Source organism: Leishmania braziliensis, chromosome 28 (genome assembly GCF_000002845.2).
Source record: "Leishmania braziliensis MHOM/BR/75/M2904 complete genome, chromosome 28".
In the NCBI taxonomy this organism is placed as follows: domain Eukaryota; phylum Euglenozoa; class Kinetoplastea; order Trypanosomatida; family Trypanosomatidae; genus Leishmania; species Leishmania braziliensis.
Window position 1 is genome coordinate 460,845 of NC_009320.2, and position 18,986 is coordinate 479,830.

Here is an 18,986-nt window from a genome sequence, read left to right on the forward strand (position 1 = left end):
TCATTTGGTTCCCGGACGCGGGGATCCACCCGTGAAGGCCAAATGGCAGCCATGTTTCAACTCACAGCGCACCGAATCCACACCCCGACCGGCATTCCACCCTGCCTGCTGGGTGAGTCCCCTACCTGGGACGAGGAGCACCAGACTCTGTGGTGGATCGACATCCTTGGCGAGGCCCTTTACGTTGCCCAGCCGACCCCCAACATGTGTGACTTCGACCGCGTCGCCGTGCTGCCGCTTCCCGGGCACCGCCCTGGCTTTATCGTGCACGCCGCTGCGCCGGATGCCGCTGGTGCGGGGAGGCCATGGAGTCGCGGCGCCACTCCGTACCATGCCGTGTGGGGCTCACAGAAGGGCCTCTACTACACCTCCTATTCCACAAATTTGCCGTGGCGCACCTCGGGACAGGCGAACCGGCCGCCAGAGCTGGACACCTCGACGGCAGTACGGCACTATCGAATAGCGCGTTTTCCGCAGTCCGTTTTTCAGCTCCAGGGCGGACGAGTCTACCGCTTCAACGACGGCAAAGTCGGCCCTGACAGCTCTCTTTGGTGCGGCGGCATGATGGAGCGCACGGACAACTTTCCTATACGCGATGTCGCCTGCGGCTCCCTGCTGCAGTGGGTCCCCGGTGGCGCCGCAAAATCATCGTCTTCCGTCACGAGTAACGGCTTCTCTGTTGGGGTGCCTGGCGTGACCGTGTCGAACGGGATAGGGTGGTCCCCGGCGGGGGATGTCTTGTACCACGTCGATACGCCGGCCGCCGTCATTCGTGCATACCCGTACCACGCTGTGTCCACCTCGGAGGGCTTCGCAGGGGGCCTTGACCGTCGGGATGAGACCAAGGAAGAGGGATGCGTGTATTGGGCACTGCCCAGTTCCCTGAGGGAACGAGGCGCCACACTTGACGGGCTGTGCGTCGACGCGTCGGGGGCGGTGTGGGTGGCACTGACGGGCATCGGCGAGGTGGTGCGTCTGCAAGGACGCATGGTTGGCTGCACCGTTGTCGAGCCGATAGCTATTACGGGCGTGGTCAAGGTGCCGGGGGTAGCACTGACCACGAGCTGTTGCTTCGGTGGCGCCGACCTCACGACACTCTACATCACCACCGCGCGTGCCACATCAAAGGCGGCGGCGGAGGCGTGCAAGCAGGACAGTGCAGGGTGGATTTATGCGGTAAACTTGAAGGGAATTGCGAAGGGCATGACCGCCTCACGACTGCGTCTGCCCACATTGAGTCTGCCAGCTCTGCAACAGCATCACCTATAGCGTCAGTGGCCGGCGGCCTCCCGTTCCGCCTTCGCTCCTGTGCACCATGCGCATGCGCCCTCGTCCGTGTCACTTTCCATGACGGGCTTTTCACCGCCTGCCAGCGCTGCTCTCTTTTTCTCCTTTACGTCGATGGCTATCGCACAGTGGGGGGGAGGGGGGGGGGTCACACGTACGCAATACGGCCAAATCAAATGGAGAAGTACACGTACCACTCAGTTCTGAGCTCAGGCGTGAGTGCAACGGAGGTGGGTAGAGAGAAGCGACGAAGAGTGGCATTACGTTCGCCTTCTCCATACACTCCTGCAGACACGCGCTGAAATGACCTCGTCTCATCTGTCTTCTCCATGAAAGCTCCTGAGTGGAAGTCAAGAAAAATTCACATTGGGGCCTCCCTGCCTCTCCATCGCTGCTAACCAGAAAGCGAAGACACGAGTTGCGTCGATGGTGGGCTGCATACGCGCTACTGAGATCGCAATGGGCCTCACTTTTGTGCTGCTGCCATTGCCCGCCTCCCCCCCCCCCCCCCCAGGGTCTCCCTCGGTCGCGCACTCGGCGCGGCAGAGAAAAGAAAAGGCAGAAAGGGGTGTTTAGCAGAGAAGCGAAACAAGAAACGAAGAGGGAACGGGAGTAGCTCGGCGTCTCAAAAGCAAATCATCATGAATAACGTGAGCGAAAAGAGCGCAATGTTAGGTGCGCGTTTGGCATACTAACCCACCTTGGTACCCTCCCAGCGCATGTGTGTGTGCGTGTGTGTTTGCGCCTCGCTCTCTCGCCTGTATTCCCACCCGCATTCTCGTCCTTTGTTTCTCCGCCTTCTCCCTGTGTTGTTCGTTTTTTTATTCGTCTCTTCCGCCGGCCCTAGTGAGGGCGTGTGCTCTACGCAGAAATAGAGAGACGTAAGGGAAGAGTAAGTGAAGCGGGGCGCACACACTCAAAGACTGAGATGCGAAGGGCGAATACATCCACTGCCACTTGTACCGTTCTTTAGCCTCTTTCACCACACACACACACACACACACGCGAAGAAACGGAAGACGACTGCAGCATCCTCATCGGACTCGCAGAGGGCAACGAGAGTAACTGTATCCCCTACTTCCACATCTCATCTACTCTTGTACTCATTCGTTTCTCACCACCACCACCACCACTTGGAGTGCAGCCATGTCTCTCCTCTTCATTGTCGCTACGCTGCTGATCTCCCTGGCGGGGTACCTCTACTTCCAGCTGAAGCGGCAGGCCTCAGGACGCTGCGCCGCCGCGTCCACCACCGCTAATCCTACTCGAAAGGAGGAGTGTGGCACGCCGTCGCCCACCACTGCCGCTCTCCTCAGCGGCAGTGGTTCAGTGGACAAAGTCCAGAAAGAGGTTACCGTCCTTTTTGGATCACAGACCGGCACAGCCGAAATGTTTGCCAAGACGCTGACCCGCGAGGGAGCGAAGCTCGGTGTCCCCATCAGGGTGCTCGACGTCGACGGTTACGAGACGTACAACATGGAGGACGAGCGCCTTATCATTCTAATCTGCGCCACCTACGGCGAGGGCGAGTCGACAGACACAATGAAGGGCTTCCACGACTGGATGATGGACGAGTGCCGCTCCCCAGGGGAGGAGCTGGCGAACGTCAAATACGCTGTGTTTGGCCTAGGTGATCGCCAGTACAAGTACTTCTGCGAGGAGGGCATCGTCATGGACCGCCGCTTCGAAGAGCTAGGGGCACAGCGCATTTTTGGGCTTGGTTGCGGCGACTCGGGCAATGGGCAGCTGGAGGAGCAGTTCGACGAGTGGTGCAGGGACCTCTGGCCCGCAGTTGGGCGTGCTCTGAACATCACTATCAAGCAGAACTCGGAGGAGCCGGTGGAGCCACAGTGCCGAATGAAGTACTGGGAAAACGCTGAGGAATCCCTCGCGTTCCCCAAGACGGCCTCCGTACTGGAGCCGACGCAGCGGCTGCCGATGTGGGTGCCCGTCATACGCAATGAGGAGCTGCTGCACAAGGCGGAGGGGTACAGCACCCGCGCCATCGACTTCAGCATCAAGGACACCATCATCTCTTACCAAGCCGGTGATCACCTCGGCATCCTGCCCTGCAACTCGGATGAGCTCGTCTCGCAATACCTGCAAATCCTCAGTGTCTCTGATGAGGAGGCCGGCCGCATCTTTTCCCTACAGGACAAGAAGACGCTCAAGAACGTTCTCCCGGCCCGTGTGTCGGCGCGCACAGCGCTCAAGTGGTACATCGATCTCGCCGGGCCCCCGAAGAAGTCGACGCTGCGTGCCTTTGCTCACTGCTGCACTGACCCCCTGCAGAGGGAGGAGCTGTTGCGTATTCTACGCGTGAACCAGGACGCACAGAAGGAGTTCTCTAAGCTATGCGGCAAGCTGCGAACTATGTTCGGCTTCCTGCGCAAGTTTGACTCTGCAAAGGTGCCGCTGCCCTTCTTCCTCGAACTCATGCCCCGCATCGCGCCCCGCTACTACTCCATCTCCTCCGACCTCCTTGCCACCCCCACCTTGGTGGGAACGACGGTCGGCATCGTTGATGGCGGTCTGTGCACGAACATGCTCGCCAGGATGCAGGTGGGCGACAAGGTGCCGGTGTTTGTGCGCAAGTCCACCTTCCACCTCCCGATGCGGCACAAGGAGCGGCCACTGGTGATGATTGGCACCGGCACCGGCGTAGCGCCCTTCATCGGTTTCATTGCACGCCGTGGTGTCTGGAAGCAGAAGGGCACTGAGCTGGGCAAGGCCATCCTCTTTTTTGGCTGCCGCCGGCACGCTGAGGACCACATATTCGAGGACTACTGCACAGCGGCACTGCACGAAGGGGTCCTGTCAGCGCTGGTGGTCGCGTACAGTCGCGACCAAGCCGACAAGGTGTACGTCCAGCACCGGCTGAGGGAGCGAGGGGCGGAGATATGGGAGATGATGGTGTCTGGCGCCAACGTCTACCTCTGCGGTGACGCGCGGCGCATGGCCAGGGACGTAGAGGCGGAACTCAAGCGCATCGTGGAGGTGGAGGGCCAAATGTCCCGCGAAGCCGCTGGCGAATACATCGAAAAGATGGGAAAAGAGGATCGCTACCTCAAGGATGTGTGGTCGTCAACCTTGTAGGCAACGCCGGCGCGGCGAGAGAGGGAAGGAAGAGGCGAGGCAGCGGTGACGCAACACATTTGTTGCTCTTTGGTGAGAAGGAAACAAACGCGCACAGACACGCCCTGAGAGAGAGAGAGGGGGGGGACGCTGAAGAAGAGAACGGTCAAGCAAAACAATACTTGGCCCATCGAAGCGCTCATCAGCGAAACCGTTTGACGGTGGATCGTTGTTTGCGCCTTCGTCTGAGTGTTTCTGTGACGAGCATGTGCGCTTTCTAATTTCCTTCTCTTTTCAGTATCTAACTTCACAACCTTTCGGTTGCTGGTATTCGCTGCGCTCGTGCCCTACCCCCCCCCCATCCACCCTTTTTGGGGATCTCTCTCGCTCGCTCGCTCACTCCTTACCACATGCATCGCATGTACGGCAGCTGGTGTACACGTTCTTCCTCTTGTGTATCCCCTCCTCGTGTCCCTTCGCGATGTTCAGTGAATTTGTACAGATGGTAAGAAAAGTTGATGAGAAGTCAACGCCACATGAGGTAATCCAAATAATCCCTGACATACCCAACAGAGTGGAGGAATGCTGCATGTGTAGCAAAGTGGATGCCCATGCATCTGTGCCGTGTGGTATACAGAGGACGTCCTTTATGGGCCCCTCCTCGTGTTTGTCTACCGTCTCTCTCTCTCTCTCTGTTCTTAGTTGTCCACTATGCTTCACAGTCGACTGATGACCTCAAAGAGAAGACGGAAAAAAAAGGGAGGAACACGCATCTCGGAATGCTGCCATAAAGAGGGAAGCATGTAGGGCTCGTTCCTGGCGAAGTAGGTGTAGAAGGAGTGGTGCTTGCTTCTCTCCTGCCCGTGCCTCCTCACTCACTCTCGATTGTATATCCAGGGCGCACTGTACCACGAGTACACCTTCGCTAAGGCTCAGCTGCCCTCGACCCTATGGACTGAACTGGCTGTGCTCTTCTCTCTAAAAAGCAATCGCACAGATGCAAAGCGACCACCAGCCTCTCTGCTCAACTTTTGTTTTTTTTGCTCTTTCCTCCCTCCCCCTCCCTCTCGCTTGCTCGCCCCCTCATCTCACACTTCCTTTTTGGGGGCTCGCCAGGTCATGCGCTCCATCACATCTTCTTTGAGCCCCGTACCGCTTTTCCTCGTTCGTTTTTGCGCTTGTGCGCAGACCTAACGTGGTGCCTCGCTTCCCCTCCCCCCTCCTCCTCTCTCCTTTCTCCCCTATCCACGCGATCGAAGGCTTGAACGTAGCGCCCCTTCCTTCCCCTCCACCATTAGAGGCAGGCACGCCACTACAACGATATAGACTCCCCTCCTCCCCCTACACCACTCGAGTGTAGCTTCTTTTGTACTCCCCTCCTGCCTCCTCTCCCCTCCTTCCCCCCCTCTTTTCTTTCACCATGTCCTTCACGTTGATGGCATGCACCGATATTCGGGGGCAGAAGGTGAACGTTGAGCTCCCCTTTCAACAGCCGCCCGACTCCATGGAAGCGCTGCGCGGTGCCCTGGAGCACATTTTTCGAGAAGAAGAGGAGGCCATCAAGTACGCAAAAGGCTACACCGACACGCGCGCGTGCGAGCCCTTCACGATCATCCGCCTACAGCGCTACAACGACGACTCGCAGAGCTGGGAGGATCTCACCTCCATTGACGTGCTCCAAACATACGACCAGCTCTACGTGTTTCGCAAGAATAGCACCAAGGCAGACATCTCCCCCCAAAGGGAGCTACCACTGCCGAGGATCTCCGACTTCTTTTACGATCTGAAAGCCTCTGCGTCCCACCGCACGCCACGCAGGTCATCACGCGTGAAAGAGAATGGTACCGCAGCCGCCTTGGCTCCTACCAGTGTTAGCCACGGTGGGAGTGTCTCACCGAACCACGTACGTCGCAGCGCAGGAGGAAGCCCCTACAGGGCCAGTGGTGCCTCCAGCTCTGCGCCACCACCACGGCGTCCCGAGCACTACCACGTGGATGACCCTTACCCAGCGTCAGCGGTGCCGCCCATGAATATTGCGGCAGTGCCGGTACCGCAGCCGCCATCGTCGTCCTTCTACTATAAGGAGCGCACCACGCCGGAGCGGGTGGAGTACCTCTTCAGCCTCGGCAGGCAGTATAACAAAGGCGCCCTGCTTACAGAGAAGGCATTCGTGCATATTTTTCGCATGGCCAGCGTTGCCTTCCCAGTCGAGGTTCTGCAAGACCTCTTCGCCTACTTTGCCACACGCGGTGATGGTGGTGCGGGCACAGCGACTATGAGCGCGAAGGACTTCCAAGAGTTTGCAACTTACTTTCCGGTCCTGGTGAACATTGCCTACCAGCGCATCACAAACCAACATCGCGAGGAGGCGATTCGCGCAGCTCAGCTCGAAAGCAGCAAGCAGGTAAAACACGCGCGGCGCCAGCTGGAGGAGTTGGCGGCTCAACTCGCAGCAGCACGCAAGGAGATGCAGCAGACCGAGCAGCGCCAGGCTCGTCTTCAGGAGGACCTCTACGAGCTTAACATGCAGCGTGATCCGGAGCACTGTCAGGAGGAGCAAGCCCTGCTAGACAAAGAGGTGAGTGTCTTTAAGTACCGTGAGCGACTATCCCGCGAGGAACGCGACTATGAGCGGCTAGCCATCGAACGACGGAAGCGGGCTGTGGCATCCTCTACACGTGCCCGGTCCAACTCTCCGCAGGGGGGGTATGACGCGAACCGCTACGGCCCCCGTGACTAGATGGTGTGTTTTTCCTATAGTTGTACCTGAGAGCCTTGGGTGCGCGCAACGAAAAGGAACCGAGCAGCCACACTGGGGCGGGAGGAACAGGCAGCGCGTTGCCTAGGGATGAGAAGGTGTGGGTGTAGAGGTACTAGACAAAGCATGTCCTCTCTCTCTTTCTCTCGTGGCTTCCCGTCAGCTGTTGCTCTCAGAACGTGCACGTGTGTGTGTGGTGTGGGTGGGTGAGTGGGTGTGCCTATGCGCGCATAATATGATCTGGGCGGAAATTCAGGAAGGTTTGGGCTCAGTGCTGTGTATATCTCCTCTTTTTCTTGTACTATTACAGGTGTGTCTGTACCGGCTGTTTAGCTGTTTCTTTTCCCCTCTTCCTCTTCTTCTTCGCTCAAGCTTCGACGACTCCTCACTATTAGAGCGCCCTTCGAGTCTGCTTGATGATTTGGTCTCTGCCTTTTCGTGTGCATACCTCTCTCCCCGTGAACTCGCTGCCTCAGCTACATTATGACACTCTGTCGCGGTTGTTTGGGGGGGAAAGGCACGCGTTTCACATGTATGGCTTCGTCTACCACCGTGTTGACTCCGTGAAATTAGCGTCCTCAATTTGTGCCATTCCCGCTGTCAGCAGTGATTGGGATAAGTACGGGAGACTTAGACTAACCCTCTACGACGTCGCGCAAGGCACTCAGAAGTCTGGCAAACAGAACAGGAGAACCCACATTCGGTTACGTACCTACACAAGGTCTATGGGGGTATCCTCCCCCCTGGCCACACGCGTATCCTCATCTGTGAAGCAGGGTTGGGTGATGACTGGAGCTCTGCAAAGTGGGGACAACGCTATACAGCGCTGCAAGTCGGCAATGAGGCCCCCGCATCCACTCGGGTGTTCACACCCTTAGCGACTTCAGTTATGCGGTTTCTTTTTTTTGTCCTCATTCCACCAGGATCAACGCTTTCCCCACTCTTCACTGACCTCTGCTTGGCCTTCCCTTCGCCTTTTCTGAACTCCCACGATTCGAAGTTGACCTCTCTTCCCTCACAACGCCACCGTCACAATGACTTGGGAGCTTCTTGCGCCCTCCCAGTCTCTCGTTTTGTCCTCTTCACCGCTTGCGCTACCTCTGTTGCTTTTTGCCCCCCCCCCATCGCCATCATTCCTCTAGAGACTAACGTTCTCTCGCTGTTTGGTTGCGTGATAAGAGAGTCCCTCCTTCCTTTCCCTTCCCCATCCCACTTCTCCTCCTGTTCCACTGCTGCGCCATCGCTCAAGTGGTTGTCGTGCACGTATGCATGTGCGTTTGCGTACAGCTTTTTTTTTTCCGGCAGCTGCTGTTCTGATTTTGCTCATCTCTCTCCCTTTCCCTCCCTCTCTCTCTCGATGTCCTCTGCGTCTCTTTTTTCAGGTGAGTGTGCACTGACGCTGTGTCAGTTGCTTGCTGCTACATACACGCCAGCCTGTCACTCGAGTGGAATCTTGGCAGAGATATACATTTATAACACTGACCTATCTCGTGGAACGCTGAACATACATAATAAAGACCTGACACTATCTTCTCCCTCTTCCTCTTTCTGCTATCTCCCACACAAAGACTCTCGCTCCATTGTCGCCACTGGCCACCCTTCTCTACGTCGTTTTCTCTCCCTGTAAATCTCAGCTGTGCACGCATCCGTGCCTCACGGGGGTTTTTTTCCTCTTTCGAAGGGCCTACGCTGTTTGACGTGTCATCGCATCGTGTTTGTAGGCGCGGTGTTGTCTTTCCTTTATGAATTCTTTATTACAGCGCGACTCTCCCTCACGTACACACGCACCTTCTCTCGTCCCCCCACCCCCACCCCACCCGGCAGAGAACCCCTGGAGTTCACTTCCACATCTTTTTGTTGTTGTTCTCAGATGTGTTTCCTTATTTCGTTCATGTTCTCTGGATGAGCATTGCTACCTTTTCTTTGCCTCCTCCTCCCACTCTACACTTCGTCTTCGCTTCCTCCAGCCATTAACCCTCATCCACTCCCCCCTCCTCCTTTGCTTCTGTTGCCTTTTCCTCCCTACCCCCTGTCCTCCTCAGTTTGACAGCTCCACATATCACGGCGGGCAACGCCTCTCGTTCTCCTGCTCTTTTTGTGGGGGGAAATAAAGAAAGGGAAGAAGGAAATACGAGAGGAGCACACAGAGAGAGAGGGGGGCGGAGAGGGAGAGACACACTCACAACAGCACTAAAAATCGCTGCCTGGTCCCCACTCGCTCCCCTTCTCCCCTGTTAACCCCCCCCCCTCTCGCGCTGCTCTTCGTTTCGTCTTGTATTTTTTTTAGCGTTTGCTCGTTTGACGGGCTTCAGGTTTTTGTGTTATCGCCGTTGGCGTGCTCTGCATCTCATCTTCGGCGCGTTTTGATGGTGGTGAGGAGGAGGAGGGGGGGTGCGGTGTAGGTGGCCGCGGAGCACCGCCGATATGCGCCCTCTCCCTGCGTGTCTGTCTGTCTATGCATGGCTGTAGGGCGTTGTGTGTGTTTTTGTGCGTGCAGCTCACACGTGTGAGGTACACACCTGCGCACCCACCGAAACACATTCGACCAACAGGATTAGGCACTTCGTGGGTGTTTAGTGCGATTACGATGGGCTCAGCAACTAAAAAAAAGAGCGAGTTCTCGTTTCCTCAACTCGAGTACCTGCCGTAGGAAGAGGGAGAGAGAAAAGGGAGAATGGATACGGTGTGTGTGTGTGTGTGTGTGTGAGGGGGGGGGTTTCTCAGCTCACCTCCCCGCTGTTCTTTACTCCCCCCCCCCTCCCCTGCACGAAAGGGGAACATAATCAGAACGAGACGGACCGGCTCTCGTCTCCTTCGCTGCCCACACAACCATCGCTACGTATGGGGCAAGACGGGGTGAGTTACTTGCGACTGCAACAGTGCTGCACCATGTCGTTTTATTTTATTTTTTTTTTCCCTCAGAGCTGTGACTGTAAACAATGAACTCAGTGCGCGCACGTTCTTCTTTGATCTTGCTTGAAGTCCCCTAGGCGTACTTTGGGTCTCTGTTACTCTGCAGTCTATTCCTCACGCGTCCTCGGCCTCTCGTTACTTTACTTGCTCTCCTTCTCCCTTGCATTCTCCTTTTCCTCTTATGTTGGCATCTCACCGCTTTTCCCTTCACTATACTCTCGGGGGTAGGCCCAAAAGTGCAGGCACCGGCATACAACGTAAAGCCATACAGGGGAAAAGCACACAACTCTCTCCCCCTCACCCTCGCAGGTGTTATTGGGATCATGTCGTTTGATTCCGTAGGGGGCCTTCCCCCAATGCCGACGCAGGCGAGAGGTGCCACTCTGTATCATCCCCGAGTGCCTCCTATGCACATGCTTACTCACACTGCTCCCCAACATGAAGCCGCCGCCGCCTTGGTGAGGTCTCGATCGGCTTTCTATCCGCTAGAAAATCCCAGTGACTGTGGTGAGACCTGCGAGGAGAGCAACCGTGCACTACCACCACTAGCAACCTCAGCTTCTTCGTCCAAGCCGCACGCGTCTAACGATGCCCTGCTGCCAAACCCGTGGCGTCAACGAACAACGCTAGATGACTTGGAGGACCGACAGCGCAGAGACCCCCACGGTGTCGCACAGTTCAGGCCTGTCCTGCAAGCCTCCAGGGACTCCTTTAGGAGTCCATCCAATGGATTAAAGCCGCTGCTGGAGCCGTACCTCTGCGCGCAGAACTTGGCCCAAGAAGTGAGGGTGGACACATGGCACTTACGTCGTGCCCGATACTTGCAGTGGCTGCGCAAGGGTGCTGCCACGGCGCCGGAGCGGCAGGTAGTTCACGGCGGTCCTTCATGCCAAGCCGCTTACCTTGGCATGAAGATGTCTACTGTGACGAGGCTCGGTAGCGGTGACAACTCCGCGTCTACCACGCGTCGTACTTTCAAAGCGTCTGGCAAGAGCCACCTTGAGAGTCTCCGCACGGGCACATCCTCCACAACGCATCCGTCGATGCCGCTTCTCTCGCCATCTTCGCAAGCGACGTTACCGGAAGCAAAGGAGTACAACGTCAGCCCTACTCACACCAGCGTATCCGTGAGGGAAAGGATCAGCGCTGCGAGCAACACGTCTTTGCTGCTCAGCCGAACAAACCCAAATGAGCTGGCGGTGCGATGCCTCTTTCAGGCAGCCCGTATGGGAGCTGCAGCTGTAGTGGATAGCAGCGCTGTGGAAACGACGTCTCTCTCAAAGCCTGATGAGGTGGCGTCATCTCTCTCTGTGCAATGCACGAGCGAGAGTCTCCAGCGTTGGCCACATGCGTCTCTCGTTCACGAGACAACAGGGGGACTCGACAACGGCGGCGGCGCCACGCTTCCCTGTGAGCATCGAGGTGCTGGTGCGGTGGCAGTAGACATCAACACATTCGCAAAGGCTGTCGGCGCCTCCGGTGCTGCCAGCGGCCCCCCTCGGGATTTGTTCGGTGACTTGTTCACGGATGACGCCACTTTCGGGCTATTTGACCTTGGGAATGAGGCGCGGAGCGAAGAGGAGTGCGCGAACACTTCGAATTCTACGATGGCACTGCCACCCGAGTATGACCTAGTCGACCTTCTGCGCAATCGAATGCACCGAGTGATCGCCACCTTTACCCCCTCCTCAAAGCACACGCTGGATGAGCCTCCGGTGGTGGCGAAGACGCACACAATTCTGGGAAAAGCGCGATTGGCCACCAACACACCCACGCAGGCCCTTCTTGTCAAACTAGTGGAATCAGAGAGAGCCTCGCGGACAGCAGTCAACGACGAGGCGTTTCCAGCACAGCAGCTCTCGGCCGCATCTGAGAGCGTTGCGCGAGCGCTGCGGCGACTTCTCTACGAAGAGGAGTACGAGCGCGACCTGCTCCGCCAGCTCGCACTGCAGTCCTCGCCGACGCGTTGGTACTCGACGCTGCTACCCAGCGGCGAAGAAGGCGTTCACTTCCGCCTCGCCATTCCGCCGACAATGACCGATGACATTGTAATCCATGAGCGTCTTCGCAGCGCCATGTTGCACGCAGCACAGGCGATTGCACAGCCGCGTTGCAACGCAGTTGCAGCAGAGAAGGCCTGCCGCCACGCAACTCTGCCCGTGTTTAAGAACACATGTGGGGGCCAGTCCTGGTGCCCGGAGGAACACGCACGACTTATGGTGGAGAGGGCCGCCAGCGCGAAGGCGCTTCTGTTTCAGCAATGGACAAGTCTTCACGCGAAGCTCTCCGCCCAGCTCTGCCTCTTCACGGAGGAGGCAGAGCAGCGTCATAAGCTACTAGGAGAGTTTCTTTCGTGCAAGCATCCCGCTCCGTGCGTGTGTCTGATGTGCGATCTGGAGGTGCTCGCCATGTCAGCTGTGCAACTGGAGCCTACGGTGAAGCCCGTCTGCTGGTACGTCTCGGTTGTGCTCGGTCGCCACAAGGACGTACTGCAGCAAGAGCTGCTGGTGCAATACCAGGCAGAGTTCAATCGTCTCTACGACTTCTTTAGGGTCGAGTTCAGCGCTCTCTACAGCTACAAGAAACTTGTAGCAGATGAGGGGCGTCGCTTTAGGCAAACGATCCAGTATCATGAGTTTTGCCTCCGTGTGGCAGCGTCACACCAGAATGGGCAACAGCAGCCGCGCAGCGAAGCCACGTCGCCGGAAGATGCGTTGATGCTACGACCCTCGTCCCGTAGCTCCATTGCATGCACGCCGGAGCGGACGGCGCTGGCGGAGGTTGTTCTCGACTCTGCGGCATCAACTCCAATGCGTGCAAGCTCACTTTATCGCGGCGACTCGCACATGTGGCGGCTGCGGCAGCGTCGACTGCGCAACTGCGCTGCCCTCGACTCCCCATTCTTTTCGTATCTGCTGTACACAGAGGTGCTGATCACGGCCACCACCGAGGACGAGGTGCGCACCGTGATAGTGGTGTCTGAGACAGCCGCGCGCGCCGAGCTGAAGACGCATATGCTGGCCGAAGAGTCGTGCTTGCGCCTTCTCGAGAGAGAGTGGCAAAACCGCGCGCGAATAGTCGCAGAGCAAGACGAAGCGTACAACACCATGCACGCTGGCCCGCTCGTTGAGCTGCATGCAGCCCACGTGGCCGAAGTGCAGGCAGTGCAAACCGCCACGTATGCCAAGTGCTGTAAGGAGGCCCTGCAGAGCTTCGTGGAGGCTGCTGTGGCGGAGAAGTTGGCAGCCGGGATGGCGGAGTTGAACTGGTATTGCCCGTTTGTGTGTGAAACGCGGCACCTCGCCTTGACTCTGTTGGTCGTCGACAGCTCTGCCACGCAGTCGAAGGCATCGTCGCGCAAGTGGCTGGACCGTCAGCAGCACATGTCACTGTTTAACAGCGAACAGCGACTACGCGACCGCACTGTTCTCGTGGAGGAGGCAGATGCGCGTGAGTGCATCACGGCGGCCGCCGAAGTGTCGCTGAGGCATGCACGCCAGCTGGAGGCTCGTCGATTGAGTGAGGAGATGGCAGCCGTGCGGAAGGCTGCACTGCTTGCGGCAGAAGCGGTTCAGCGCGCGCGCGACAAAGAAGAAGCGACCATACGCGCACAGCTGCAGCGGGAAGAGCGTGCGGCAGATCCGAGCAAGCGCCCTAGCGCCAACATGCGACCCGACACAGTGAACTCTTTTTTGGTGATGACTACAGCGCTCGAGGAAGACTTCGAGGTATTCTTGCCAAGTCTCAGCAGTGACTCTTGAGTGTCTGTTCTGCGGAGCTGTTGTGCCTGCATGTTTGTGTTGGTACGAACAACACAATGGTGTTCTATCAGTTTTTATTTTGTTGTTGTTTGTGGGATGCAAAGCAAGCACACTCCACGAACTTCATCTCTGTTTCCCCATTCAATGAACAGGACAGTGGTGATGCTTGTGTGTGTGTGTGTGTAGCGCTCACCCCTGACGTGGTGCTTTTCCCTTCTCTCTGTAATGTATTCTGCATACCCGTGTGCGCGCACGTGTGTCATTACCCTCTACAAGTCTCTCCCTCCCTCCCTCTCTCTCTCTCTTGGAGTGACCCTTTTTTGTTTTTTTTTTGGCCTCTGTAGCCGCTGTTGCTGTTCTCTCTCTCTCTCTTGGAAGCTCTTCTCTTCTGGCCCACCACTGGGTCAACTTTCCTCGTCACTAGCATTGTGTTCTCTTGTATACAGTGTGTGTGTGTGTGTGCGCGCGCGCGGAATGGCGTAGCCGCACCGCACTGAGCAGGCCATGTATCTCCCTTCGTATGCCTGTGCGCATGCGAGCTCCTCTCTGTAAATATGCGCATGAGCAGCGCAGTGCATGAAATGTCAACATCATCATTTGATTAGGCAGCGAATAAAACATGCAACGAAGAAAAGCGTCTTTGTTCAAGCGGAGGGGACACACCTCGCGTAGACCAAAGTAATGGTAAACGTCGACAGTGGCCTTCGCAGGAGTGCCGAAGCCAGGCACGTCTCTCGCTAACTCTTGCCTGCCGCATTCGCATGGCAGCAAGGAAGGAACAGGCAAAGGGCAGATGAGTGAGTATTCTTTACCTCCCTATGTCATCTGTGCCCCCCCCCTTACCTCACCTCCGCACTGTTTTTTTTCTCTGGGTCGGGCTGCATGACGTTCAGCGACAAAATCTGCTTCGAAAGTGGGTTTAAAGGACGAAGCGGTGGAGGGGAAGGGCAAAGGCGCGAGTTACATCGCTGTAGCCCCTCAGCTCTTCTCGCGCCGATACTCTGGCTAGCTCCTTACCACCCATTCGTAACGCACGGAATCACCAGCACTCGGGGACTTTTTCCCAGTCAGTTGCTTTCCACCGCTTCATGGCTGCAGAGAACACGAAATTGAATAAAATGCCCTCGAAGGCCAGTGCTCCACCTCATTATGAGTGCCTCGGCGTAGACCCATCCATCAACGCTGTGGACTTGGCGCGCCACTACAAGAAGCTGTCATTGCAACTACATCCAGACCGGGCAGCCTATCGTAATGACACTGACAACGAAATGCACGTGCGGGCTCGCTATCAGCGCATTACGGAGGCCTACGCGGTTCTGTCTGACCCGGAGAAGCGCAGCGCGTACGATGCACGGCACGGGGTAAACTTTCGATCGCGTCTGGTGCACTTGCAGACAGCCATTGGTCAGCACAACACCATGGCGATGCAGCGCACCGCAAAAGTCCAAAAGACGGCCGGCCTGGCCTCTTCCTCCTCTTCCTTGACTCACCCATGTGCCACGCGACACCCGTCTGCTGCCCCGCAAAAAAATGCTGCAGAAGACAGCGATGACGATGAAGACTACGCCCCAAACGAGGTCTCGGTCCCGTCACGTGGTGCACGGCATCAGGGCAGCTCAAACGTCTCTCCGAGCGAAGGCAGCAGCTATGAAGAAGGCGACTGTGTCGCTCGTCTATTTAGCTTGCATCTACGCAGAGGTGCTGAGGCGGCGCCGCAGACCTGTAACGGGGTTCCAGTAACGCAGTACCAGGCCCTCACGCTTACCCGTGCTTTCAGCTCATCGGGATCGCCCTACGCCCGCACGTGGGGTTTAATCGTTGAGAAGAACGAACTCGTGGGCCTTGAAGACGAATACCCGGAGGAACTGGAGAGCATCACAGGCCTCGCTGCAGTCCCCTTCCCGTCTGTGGTACACCAGATTGACGGCACAGTAGTGCTACCGACGACAGACTTGCCCCTCCTGCTATCTCGCCTCTACGACGCAGAGTGCGCGCGGAGGTCAGCGGCTAGCGCCGCCACGAGCCACACTGCCCCAACCAGCAACAACACACACTTTTGCGAGAGTGAAAAGCTCTGTGAAACACCGGTGGAGGCCACCACTGCCTCTTTACCGTCCTCCTCGACAGAACACCTTCACTTGGTCTTGGCATACAGCACCGTGGCGTACGACCTCGTCGGGGAGGTACACCTGCTGGGTGATGACGACGTGATTGACCGGTTGGTGCCGTCGTGCTGCGGTGTACCGCAACTCCGATTACTCATGCCGGATGCAACTGTGCTGTCTGTGAACGGCACGCAAGTTCGCTCCGCCACAGAGTTGCGCACAGCTCTGCGTGCGGCAGTGCTCGATGATGAGGACGAGGACGCCATGCAGGCAGTGAAGCGAGCGCGCACGTCGCGCGCTGTCGTTGTGGAATTTTGTCAGCTCCCGTTTCTATGATTTTTTTCGTCGAGCGAGAGTGCGCCTGTATCCGCTTTAGACATGGTCACTGAAGTGCCTCGAGTCTCGCATGCCGCTCTTCTCTTTGGAGGCACTCACACCACCGAACGAAAAATAATGGAGAAGAGGCTGCTTAAGCAAGAGAGAGTGTGTGGGTGGGTGCATGGCGTCGTTGACCGTGTCATCGCCCCAACGAAGAACAAGCGGTAGGCAAAGAGCGGTGTGCGTGCCGCAGGATTCGGTTTGTGTTTTCCTCGCTTGCTCACACCCACCCACACACGCACACACGTGCGCGCAGCCAGCACAGCTTCGAGGAGGAAGGGGTACTGATTGCACTCTGTTGCCCTTGTGTTCTTTGGGGTTTTTTTGCTGTTGTTTATCTTGCCACCAACACCGTCGCACCGCTGTGTTTGCGCTCTTGGAGGTGATCGTGCCTTCTGGTGGTTCTCCCGATCACTGCTCGCCCTCGCGTACGTTACTCCCCTCGGCCCCTTCTTCTCTTTATGCATCGATTTCTTTGCTTGTTTGGGCTCCACTGCGACTTCTCCGCTCCGCTCTCCTCCTCTCCCTCCGCACATTCACACGTACGAGCACATCGCCCTATACCCCACACGCACCCTGCTGAGCATGTAGACGAACGTACACGCCGCTCCCTACAAGTCTCCTTTTTGTGCCTCGTCGGTCTCCTCTCTTCTCTCCCCCCCCCCCCTCCTCCCCCCTTCTAGTCAGGAAACCACGGCCTTTTCGTTCGTGGTACAACTCCCCATCCCTAACGCGCAGTCCTCACTCTATACTCTGCCCCCCCCCCCTTCTCCTTTCTCTCTCTCCTCTCCCCTTGCAAATAGGATGCTGCTTCGCCGTCGGCTGCTCCAGCAGGTTGGCATGGCCGCCAGCGCTACCTTGAAGGACCAGTACGCCTCCTCCGGAAGTAGCATCAAAGACGCCGACAAGAAAACGAGGTCTCGCACCTCCCTGCAGGTGTCACTCTCTACCGATAAGTCTGGTGAGCTGTGCCGACTGCTGAGCGTCTTCAAGCCACACAACATCAACATTAGCCAAGTAGCCAACCGTCCTCGCGCCTACGAAAATAAAGCGCCGCTGCGCACCATCTTCCTCGATGTGGAGGCCTACATTGAGGACCAAAACATGAAGAAGGTCATGGCGGAGCTGCGCGAAACATTTCCCAATGTCGTCGTGGCCGGATCGTGGGTAATCCCATGGTACCCGACGGAGCCCAAAGACCTCGACGAGCTTGATCAGAGCACGCTCGCCGCCGGCGAGGAGCTGCAAGAGGACCCGGAGAATCCCCACCCTGGCTTCCACGACGAAGTCTACCGCGCCCGCCGCCGCGAGATTGTCGGCCTTGCTAAGAACTACAAAACTGGGGATAAAATCCCGATTGTGAACTACACGGAAGAGGAGAACCGCGTGTGGAGTGTAGTCTACGACCACCTCACCCGCCTGTACCCGACGCATGCGTGCCAGCAGTACAACTACGTCTTTCCGCTGCTTCTCGAAAGCGGAGTACTGAGCCGAACCCAAATGCCACAGCTGCGCGACGTGAGCGACTTCTTGAACGAGGCGACCGGCTTCACAGTGCGCCCCGTGACGGGGCTTCTGACGTCGCGCGACTTCTTGAATGCCCTGGCATTCCGTGTCTTTTACAGCACCCAGTACATTCGCCACGCAGCGCAGCCGCTCTACACGCCGGAGCCGGACATGGTGCATGACATCATTGGTCACCTGCCTCTGCTCTCCGACCCTGACTTCGCCAAGTTCACCCAGACGATTGGTCTCGCCTCCCTTGGCGCCAGCGATGAGCTGTTGGGGAAGCTGGCAAAGGTCTACTGGTATAGCGTTGAGTTCGGCCTCTGCAGTGAGGGCGGCCGATGCAAAGCCTACGGTGCTGGTATTCTATCAAGCTCTGGGGAGTTAGAGTACGCGCTGAGCGACAAGCCGGAGCGCGTCCCGTGGGACCCGACAGTGGCCTCCATCACGCCGTTCCCAATCACCAAGTACCAGCCGCGGTACTTTGTAGCCGAAAGCTTCCCGGATGCGCAGCATAAATTGGAGGCGTGGCTCAGCTCGCAGGAGAAGCCGCTGTACACGGTCTACAACTCGTACTCGCGGTGCGTGCAGTCGTACCCGAAGAATACGTGGCACATGCTCCAGGAACAGATGAAGCGCACGAACTTCACCTTCTGAAGCCCAGAAAGGAGGAAATGCGGTGACATTCTGCACGCAGGCAAACGCGCGCTCTCGTCCAAAGTAGGAAGAAGAGCAGGACTGTGACCCAAAGGCACACACGCTTGTCACTGCAGGACAGGGGAAGAGAAGGGTGATAGAGAATGACACGCATCATGGTACACGCCACACTATCTCACACGTGGGCGTTGGCTGTTGACATAGACGCACGCCTACGCGATTAGTGTGCGGGAGATCGCTTGCTGTAGAAGTGCTTCTCCTTTTCATGTTGCTCTTGTTTTCTTTGCCTCCCTCGCCTCTTCCTTTCCCTTTCTCTCTTGTGATGGTTCAGCGCTGGTGATGGTCGTCGCACTCGCGTGAGTGTCCTGCACACCACTGACCAGCGCGCAATGCACACAAACACTGGGGGTGTATATGCCCGCTCCACTCGTCAGTCGTATGAGTGTCGGTGCCTCTCTATAAGAACCGTTCGTCTCTCTTCCCTCCCCCTCCTCCTCCTCCTCCTCCCTCACTTTCTCGTCCATTCCACTCTGGGCCCTTTTTGTG

The 18,986-nt window shown here is 57.3% G+C and overlaps 6 protein-coding genes across 6 annotated transcripts; all 6 read left to right on the forward strand.

Annotated features, from left to right (window-relative positions):
* Positions 1-42: 42 nt before the first annotated feature.
* On the forward strand, positions 43-1,269 carry LBRM_28_1330 (hypothetical protein, unknown function; the record flags this gene model as incomplete). The annotated part of the gene is made up of 1 exon (XM_001566114.1): positions 43-1,269. The coding sequence occupies one exon, from the start codon at positions 43-45 to the stop codon at positions 1,267-1,269; it is 1,227 nt and encodes a 408-aa protein (XP_001566164.1).
* Positions 1,270-2,433: 1,164 nt separating this feature from the next.
* On the forward strand, positions 2,434-4,383 carry LBRM_28_1340 (putative p450 reductase; the record flags this gene model as incomplete). Its single annotated transcript, XM_001566115.1, has 1 exon — positions 2,434-4,383. One exon carries the CDS (start codon positions 2,434-2,436, stop codon positions 4,381-4,383), a length of 1,950 nt encoding a protein of 649 aa, XP_001566165.1.
* A 1,399-nt stretch (positions 4,384-5,782) lies between these two features.
* LBRM_28_1350 (conserved hypothetical protein) lies at positions 5,783-7,102 on the forward strand (the record flags this gene model as incomplete). The annotated part of the gene is made up of 1 exon (XM_001566116.1): positions 5,783-7,102. One exon carries the CDS (start codon positions 5,783-5,785, stop codon positions 7,100-7,102), a length of 1,320 nt encoding a protein of 439 aa, XP_001566166.1.
* A 3,338-nt stretch (positions 7,103-10,440) lies between these two features.
* Positions 10,441-13,794, forward strand: LBRM_28_1360 (conserved hypothetical protein; the record flags this gene model as incomplete). Its single annotated transcript, XM_001566117.1, has 1 exon — positions 10,441-13,794. The coding sequence occupies one exon, from the start codon at positions 10,441-10,443 to the stop codon at positions 13,792-13,794; it is 3,354 nt and encodes a 1,117-aa protein (XP_001566167.1).
* A 1,088-nt stretch (positions 13,795-14,882) lies between these two features.
* On the forward strand, positions 14,883-16,235 carry LBRM_28_1370 (conserved hypothetical protein; the record flags this gene model as incomplete). Its single annotated transcript, XM_001566118.1, has 1 exon — positions 14,883-16,235. One exon carries the CDS (start codon positions 14,883-14,885, stop codon positions 16,233-16,235), a length of 1,353 nt encoding a protein of 450 aa, XP_001566168.1.
* An 846-nt stretch (positions 16,236-17,081) lies between these two features.
* Positions 17,082-18,440, forward strand: PAH (putative phenylalanine-4-hydroxylase; the record flags this gene model as incomplete). Its single annotated transcript, XM_001566119.1, has 1 exon — positions 17,082-18,440. The coding sequence occupies one exon, from the start codon at positions 17,082-17,084 to the stop codon at positions 18,438-18,440; it is 1,359 nt and encodes a 452-aa protein (XP_001566169.1).
* Positions 18,441-18,986: the final 546 nt, after the last annotated feature.